This window comes from Aotus nancymaae, unplaced genomic scaffold (assembly GCF_030222135.1).
Source record: "Aotus nancymaae isolate 86718 unplaced genomic scaffold, 86718_ANA_hifiasm-v0.15.2.pri h1tg000029l, whole genome shotgun sequence".
Taxonomy (NCBI): domain Eukaryota; kingdom Metazoa; phylum Chordata; class Mammalia; order Primates; family Aotidae; genus Aotus; species Aotus nancymaae.
This window is the reverse complement of record NW_026988442.1, coordinates 92,242,994-92,251,580: the sequence shown is the minus strand read 5'-3', so window position 1 is coordinate 92,251,580 and position 8,587 is coordinate 92,242,994. Positions and strand designations below refer to the sequence as shown.

The following is an 8,587-nucleotide window of genomic DNA, read 5'->3' as shown; positions in this document are numbered from 1 at the left end:
ACTCCCTTTATGCATTGTTCTTTCAAGACATTGATCATGAGCTTTTAATTTATTTTTACGTGGTTGTAAGAACAATTTCCTATCTTTTCCTTTCCTTCATAATGATAAGCATTATTCTCCTGTTGCTACGTAGTCTCAGTAACGATTGTTTTAAACGATTCCCTCATGGCCCCTCCTGTGGCTGTGGTGTCATAGCTGACCCCATCCCGCTGATGATCACTTCCGTTGCTTCCCATTTTTCTGGAGCGATATTTTCTTTTTTTTTTTTTTTTTTTTTTTTTTTGAAAGAGAGAGAGAGAATAGGAAGGAGGAAAAAGGAAGAGAAAGAGAGAGAGAGAATGGGGAGGAGGGAGAAGGAAAAGAAAGAGGGAGAGAGAATGGGAGTATTGCTTTCTTGCCCAGGCTAGAATGCAATTTAGTAATGGGTATTGAAAAGCTCTTTTATACTGATAATTATACTTAATGATGTAGTCAGGAAGGAATCAGGGAAGAAGATAACAAACAAACAGCCAACCAATATTTAATTTAAACCTATGAAATGCTATGCGATTACTGAGGAGTGATTTACTTCCAATTATATAGTCACCTTTGGAATAGGTGTGAGGTGGTAATGTATGTTTTGTGTATTTGAAGTGGAGGGTTCTATAAATGTTTATTAAGTTTACTTGTTCCGGGTCTGAGTTCAAGTTCTGAATATCCTTGTTAATTTTCTATCTCGTTGATCTATAGAATCGTTAGCTCTTCTTGTTACATTGATCCTTTTGCCATTATGTAATGTCATTCCTCGCCTCTTTTGATCTTTGTTGCTTTAAAGTCTACTTTATCAGAGGCGAGAATTGCATCTCCTGCTTTTTGTTTATTAGTTTATTTTTACTCTCTGTTTGATTGGTAAATCTTCCTCCTTCTCTCTGAGTCTTTGTGTATTGTTGCATGTAAGATGGGCCCGGATGCAGCATACCGATGGGTTTTGGCTTTTTATCCAATTAAAATATATATAGGTTTAATACCGGCGTTTGATGCTAGCTGGCTGTTTTGCCCATTAGTTGATGTAAATTTTTTATTGTGTTAAAGTTCTTTGCTTTTTGATATATTTTTGGAAAGGCTGATATTGGTTGTTCCTTTATATGTATAGTGCTTCTTTCAGAAGCTCTTGTAAAGCAGGCCTGGTGGTGGTGAACTCTCTAAGTACTTGTTTGTTCGCAAAAGATTTAATTTTTCCTTCGCTCATAAAGTTTAGTTTGGCTGGATAGGAAATTCTGGGTTGAAAGTTCTTTTCTTTAAGGATGTTAAATATTGGTCCCCACTCTTTTCTGGCTTGTAGGGTTTCTGCTGAGAGATCTGCTGTAAGTCTGATAGGTTTCCCTTTATGGGTAACCTGACCTTTCTCTCTGGCTGCCCTTAGTATTTTCTCCTTCATTTCAACCCTAATAAATCTGGCGATTATGTGCCTTGGGGTTGGTCTTCTTGAAGAATATCTTTGTGGTGTTCTCTGTATTACCTGGAGTTGAATATTACCCTGCCTTGCCAGGTTGGGAAAGTTTTCCTGAATGATATCCTGAAGAGTATTTTCCAACTTGGATTCATTCTCTTCATCACATTCAGGTACACCTATCAAACGTAAATTAGGTCTTTTCACATAGTCCGATATTTCCTGGAGACTTTGCTCATTCCTTTTCATCCTTTTTTCTGCATTCTTGTCTTCTCGTTTCATTTCACTGAGCTGGTCCTCGACTTCTGATATCCTTCCTTCTGCTTGATCAATTCGACTGTTTAAACTTGTGCATGCTTCGCGAAGTTCTCGTGTTGTGTTTTTCAGCTCGATCAATTCACTTATATTCTTCTCTAAATTGTCCATTCTCGTTAACAGTTCGTCAAACCTTTTTTCAAGGTTCTTAGTTTCTTTGCATTGGGTTAGAACAAGTTCTTTTAATTCACAGAAGTTTCTTATCACCCACGTTTTGAAACCTGCTTCTGTTATTGGAACACACGTGTAATCTATTAAGCCTTGTTCCGTTACTGATGAGGAATTGCAATCCCCTGTAGAGGGAGAGGCATTCTGATTTTGAGTATTCTCTACCTTTTTACGCTGGTTTCTTCCCTTCATTATATATTTGTCCATCTGTCGTCTTTATAATTACCGGCTTTCTAACTGGGTCTCTAACGTCCAACTTGTTGATTCCCTGCGCCGAGATCTGAGCAATCCACTGAGCCGGCCAAAACAGTGGTGTTAAGATTGATGGTGCTTTTCTGCCCGGGAATCTCCGGACTCTGCACCAAGAACTGGCGTGCTAAGACACCAGCAAAACCACCACGCCGGCCACAAGAGTCGCCCTGGCGACCCGTGGGGCTCCTCCACTGGGAATCTCCTGGTCCGTGAGCAACAAATATTCGTCTGAAAGTGTGGCGTCCTCTCGTTCTTTGAGCTTTCACTGGGAGGTACGTGCCCGAGCTGCTAATCATCAGCCATCTTGGATCTCTCTGGAGCGATATTTTCAAACACCAAAGACCGGTGAAGCAGAATATCCCACTGTTCCCTGGGGGCTGACTGTAATACAGTTTGACTTTGCTCATTTCCTCCTTTTCTCAGAGGAGTGTTGGAAGAAATCGCTTTTAGAGAGCGGTTAGAAAAACGACCAACAGAAAATGAGGAGGAAGGAGACCGTGAGCTGAAAGCATGTTGAGCTTTTAGAAGGAAGCTGCTTTAGAAACCCAGGCTGTGTCGGTTTTGCTTTTGTTACTCACGAATCGGGCATGAGTTTATAATAATTTTGACATATGCTTTTCACTCATGCAGTGCTTGGTACTTTTGAGGGCCTTGGTGCAGGAAGTCTTGATGCAGAATCTCTCTGCTTGTCATTTGCTGTCTGTGTGACCTACATTAGCGACGCCTCAGTCTGTCTCCCTGCAGAATAGGAATACACTCAGCCCTCTATGTCTGTAGGTTGGGCATCCACGGTTCCAACCAATTGTGGCTTGAAAATATGGAAAAATACAATAAAAAGTCAGAATAACACAACAAAATAATCAAATAAAAATACAGCGTTAACAACTCTTTACAAAGCATTTACTTTGTATTAGCTGTTTCAAGAATCTAGACAATTCAAAGTATTTTGCAGGATTTGTGTAGGCTATATGCAGACACCGTGTCAAGTCATATGAGGGACTTGAACACTCCTGAATTTTAGTGTCCACGGATGTCCAGCAGTCCCCTGGGGGATACCGAGGGACATCATGATAACAGGCCAGGAGGAGGACAGATGAACATACTGGCCCATGGGGCAGCACCGAGCAGTGGTGGCAGAACCTGGAGTAGCCAGAGGAAGAGCAGGAGGGCCTTCCAGGGAAGAGGGAATGGCTTGTGTGAATCCAGGCTGAACCTCTCATTCCTGGGACTCAGTTTCTCCATTTGTACAAAGTGCTTGGTTTGTGGTCTGCAAGAGCCCTGCCTGTTCCTCCAGGAAGCCTCTCAGGGACCTCCATCCCTGACCAGCTCTGCTCCTCTGACCGCTGCTGGTCCTGCAGGAACCAGCCCTGGCCTCTGTGTGTGCACCAGGCATGTCTAGGCCTCTTCAGTGGGACCAATCTCTCTGCTCAACTCAACCAACAGATGCTGAGAAATTTCCAGGGGCAGCAAAGTACTAGCCTCTGATATGTTTTAGGGGTGAGTGGGGGTGGGTATCAGCAGACTCAATACGTATTTATTAACTTAAAAGAAGTGTCATTGGTCTGTTGGCAAAGCTGGTTAGCAATAACCTTATTTTTTCCAGGAATAATTCGCATTAATCATTTTCCTTCCTGCTGGGTACGGGGGGACAACTCAGCGTATAGTCGTGGAGCGCCTGGGAGGTAGACACAGAGACCTCCTTCCCTGATCCCGGCGCCTTTTTTGTAAAGTGGGAACAGTAACAGCACCTACCTCTAGGGTCACGGAGACGGAATGAGATAATACCTGTCAGGTCACTCAGTACACAGAAAGCGCTCAGTAATACTAGGCTGTTATTATAATAAATTTTCAGCGAACGGGAAGACCGAGCGCCTGGTTGGTATTGGACTAGGCGCGGGAGGCAGAGATGTGGAGATGTCCCGGAGGCGCCCAGGGGGCCCTGGAGAAAGCCCGTGCGGCGAAGGCCGGGAGGAGGCGGAGCGCCGGGCGCCGGGCGGGAGGTGAGCCCCGGGAAAGGGAGGGGGCTCCGGGCGCGCTCAGCCCGCAGCCGCGGCTCCTCTGTTCAGGGCCGCACGCCCTTCGCCGTTTTCTCTTTGATTTCGAAAGCCTCCTCTCCTCCACCTAGTCTCCTTTCCTGGGTTGCAGGAGGTTACCGCTGTGGGGAAGACCCAGGCTTCAGGCCGGGGGTTAGTCCCCGCCTCGGGGCGGTGTCGCCCGAGCGTCAGGGGAGTCCCGCTCGCCGCAGCCCGAGCGCCGCGCGCGCCCCTCCCTCCTCGCGGACCTGGCGGTGCCGGCGCCCGGAGTGGCCCTTTAAAAAGGCAGCGTCTTGTCGGGAGGGGGCGGGCGGGGGGCGCCGACCGCGGCCCGAGGCCCGGCCCCTCCCCTCTCCCTCCCTCTGTCCCCGCGTCGCTGCTCGCTCGCCCGCCCGCTCGCCCGCCCGCCCGGCGCACGCTCCGCCTCCGTCAGTTGGCTCCGCTGTCGGGTGCGCGGCGTGGAGCGGCAGCCGGGCTGGACGCGCGGCCGGGGCTGGGGGCTGGGATCGCGGCGCGCAAGGCCTCCCCGCGCGAGATCGGCCCCCGCCACCGGGCGAGGCCTGCGCCGCGATGGCAGAGATGGGCAGTAAAGGGGTGACGGCGGGAAAGATCGCCAGCAACGTGCAGAAGAAGCTCACCCGCGCGCAGGAGAAGGTGAGCGAGCCGGAGCTCCAGCCGCCGCGCGGTCCGGGTCACCTGTCCCTCTACACTCCGGCCCCGGGGCCTGGTCCTCCGCCGGGATCTGGCGCTGTCACCTCCGGAGGAACGCTTTCCAGGGGCTTCGGGGTCCCCAGGCTGCGTCCTCCGGCGCTCTGGGCGCCCTCCTCGGTTTGCATCCTCTGTCTCCCCACCCGTGGCCGGGGCAGGACAGGACCCGCTTTGCACCTTCGTGGCTCCGGCTGCACGGCAGTGGCCGGCCCTGCTCCAGGCTCTTCTCAGGCGCGCGCTCCAGGCTAACCCGCTTTGGAGGCCAAGGGCCCGGAGGCTGGAGCCCAACGGGTGACCCCCAGCTCTCCAGGCCCATGCAGGCAACCCTGGCGGGGCCGGCGCTCAGGGCGAGAGGGAGTCTGTCCCTCTGCCCCCGGGGCCACTATTCCCCCGGACTCCCGAGGCTGCTTCTCCAGTCGGCATCCGCAGTTCCCTCCTTCCCACTGCGTCTCCACTTTCGTTCTCCGCGGGCCGAAGGAGGGATCGGGTTTCCTTTCCTCAGAGGTGCCTGCGGCCTGGAAGCTCTAGCCCAGGCCGGCCCCACTGGGAACTTGCGCACCCGGCGAGGAGGTGCCCTCGCCCCAGCAGGGGCTTAGCGTTTCCAGCGGCCGGGGAAGGGGTGGCCGGGGAGGGCACCGGCTTTGGGAGCCCACGGCCGGGTGGGGAGCTGGCCCGGAGGAGGGGCGTGGAAGACGCCACAGAAAATGTGACCCCTCCTCACGGAGAGCTGGAGTGGGGGATGGAGTCGGAGCCTCCCAGGGTGCCCAGACCGCGCGGGAGAGGCAGGGATTGAGGGGCGGGGGTCTGCACCCGGTCAGCTCACTATCCCAAGCCACCTCTGGTTTATTGAATTGGATCACGCCAGCTGCTGACGCCACTTCCCCTGCCGACTCCGACTCTGAAATCTGAGATTGCAGAATCTGTTTCTGCCAGGGTGGCCCCCCAGTGCCCCACGGCCAGGCCTGCCCCCTCTCCCACCCGCCGTGCGGCCACCGGGTGGAGACGCAGGGACAAGACGGCCTTCCCCTGCCAGGCCTTGTGGCTGTTTATCAACAATGCCTTTTGCTTCTGAGACCCGTGGGCTCCCTAAGGATGCAGCCGCGTGATTGCTGGAAGAGTAGGGAGAGGGGAGCGCCCAGAGCTTCCCCATACCTCCTCAAGAGTCCTACTGCTCATCTCTGTGTTTCCTGGCTAAGGAGGTGGGTGGGTGTGCATTGAAGGAAGGGGCCCTCAGCCAAGCTCCGGATTTGCCCAGACCCAGCTCCCAGATCCCCCACCCCAGGGCGGGGAGGAGGAGGAGGAGGAAGGGGAGGGATTAAAGCCCCAGGAATAGCCGGCTGGGGCCTGTGAAGACTTCGGGTTGTGGGGTGGGGGGTGGTGGCAGCACAGATGCAGCCACCCTTGCTCCTGGCTGCCATGACTGGGTAATCCATCTGGGTGGCTGGAGCAGGCAGCCCTGGGCCAGAGCCTGCCTCCTTCCCTAAAGGGCCAGGGAGATGAATGGGAAGCGAGGTTAGCTGAGATTCGTTCCCTGCCCCCATCCCACTGGTGTCCCACTCCTTCCTGGCTCCCCAAGGCTCTTGGTGTGTCCCCTTTGCCCTGGTTGTCTTTTCTCTGCAGCAGCATCTTTGATGTCATTCTTGGGGCGGTAGTCATGGGCTCTGTCCCCACCAAGGAGGTGGTGATGTATCACTGACGCCCTGAGCTACCACCCCTGTCTCTTGAGCCCCTGTTCTGTGGCCACTGGCAGTTGGCTGACAGCTGGTCAGCTATGCATGCTGGTCTTGGCCAACAGCTGGCCTTGCTCATGCTGAGCTTAGAGTTGCTTAGTGTTACAGCTGCTCTCTGCCTCCTGGAGACTAGTTAGGGACCCTTCCCCCAATCAGAAGCCAAGGCAGCATTACCACCAAGACAGGCATCCAGGCTAGGTCTCTGAAAGTAGCCTTCCCCTCCCTTTGGGCTGCAGGCCCTGCTCTCAGGAAGCCCCATGCCTTAACCCACAACAGCCTCTCCCGTGTGCTTTCCTTTAGAGTCTGTGCCATCGCTGGGGGACCATCCTCAATGTCTTCTGGTGGTGATCAGTGCCTCATCTAACCCCCACTGTCAATGAAACTGGAATCCTAGTCTCTTACAGGCAGCCCACACTATACCTACCTTGCCTTGGTGAAATCAGTGGGTATTGGGGCAAGTCCAGTTTCCCTGGCCCCAGCTGGTGTTAGTGAATGTTTTTGAACAAGGGCTTTGGGCCGGACGCAGGCTGATGGGTGGATTGATTTGTGGTGTTTGTTCTCTGCCTTCACTCATTCATCAAATCCTGCCTGGACACCAGCCAGTGCCTCGTCCCGGGCTGAGGCCCCCGATGCTGTCTCAGGCAAGGTGCGTGTATTTCTGGCCTGCCTGGAGCTTTTTCTTGAAGGCCCATGGCCTGTGGCCCTGGTGTGAGGAGGGGATGAGAATAAATTGGAAAGGTTTCCCAGGCCTGCCAGCATGGCACTACTGCTCCTGGCCCCTCGGCCACTGCCCCCGGAATGCCTGGGGTGCACTGTGCATGCTGGGAGCTCGAGCCTGTGGGTGCCGTGAGGTCATCTTCCCATTGCATTTGGCTTGTCGAACCCTCTATAAATGACTGTGTCCATTTTTGGGCCTCAGAAGGGTGGCTAGGCAAAGCCAATGTAGGGTGGGGCCTGGGTCAGATGACGGACAGGATTAGAGGTTGGCAGGCTGGGCCCCTCGGGGGATGGGACGGCTGGGGAGAAGGACAGCTGAGGGGCTGGGGATCTGGCGTGCTGGCCCCCGAAGGCCCACGGCTTGGGAGTCCTCATGGAGCGGGCCTGTCGGAGCTGGGCCTTGCTCTGGCCACACTGGGCTGGCAGTGAGCACAGGAGGAAGGCTCTGGCAGGGTGGGTGGGAGTGTGCAGCTGACCCTCCCTCCCGCAGGTCCTGAGCATGCTGGAGAGGGTGCAGGCTGGATAGTGGGGAGGGCTAGCTGGGAGAAGGGAGGGCCCAGGGTTGTCAGTGCACAGCACAGCACTGGTGTACTAAGAGGCTCGCTAAAGGAAGGAGCAGTGGTGGCAAATCCTCAGGCCTTGATGCATGGCCATGAATTGCACTATGCTCAGCTGTGCGGTCGAGGTCTCCATGCAGTAGCCAACTTCGCCTATTCCGGAGGAGCCAGGCCTGTACGCCAAGCCTTATCTTTGCAGCAACCTTAGAAGCAGCCATGCTACACCTGAGAGTGGGTGCATGGCCCCTGTAACAGAAAGGACACTGGAGGCATAGGCAGGCCCAGCCGCCTGCCCAAGTCATCCAGGCCCTCAGCGACGGCACCGGGAGCCCACGCAGAGGCCCTGGGCTCCTAACCTTGGCCGCTGACTTTGCAGGCATCCCACCCCCTTCCCAGGCCCTAGCACAAAGCTGCCCCCCTTACCCATATTCCCATCTCTGTCCATCTTGGGGCCCCCTCTGTCCTTCTGACCTTGAATGTCTGAGGTTCTTCCCTGCCCACTGCTGTCGTATCTTTTTCTCTGTCTCTGTCTGCACCTCCCTGCTCTGGGTCTCTTCCCTCTGAACTTGTGCAGGCTCTTCCTGTATCTCTGCAGTCTCAGCTTCCCCTGGACAGAAGTTACTTATGTAGGTGGTTCATCTCACCCTGGACAGGAGGCTCCTGAGCTGGGCATCTTCT

General features: G+C 54.0%; 1 protein-coding gene across 12 annotated transcripts in view; it reads left to right on the top strand.

Annotated features, from left to right (window-relative positions):
- Positions 1-4,557: 4,557 nt before the first annotated feature.
- BIN1 (bridging integrator 1) overlaps positions 4,558-8,587 on the top strand; it is a 58,483-nt gene continuing 54,453 nt past the window's right edge. For 8 of the 12 annotated variants that reach the window (XM_021667981.2, XM_021667978.2, XM_021667973.2 and 5 more), the window contains exon 1: positions 4,558-4,851. In XM_021667981.2, coding sequence (XP_021523656.1) covers positions 4,768-4,851 — 84 coding nt within the window. In that variant the 5' untranslated portion in view covers positions 4,558-4,767. The remainder of the gene's footprint in view (positions 4,852-8,587) is intronic. The other 4 variants (XM_021667967.2, XM_021667983.2, XM_021667984.2 and 1 more) reach the window with 1 other exon arrangement.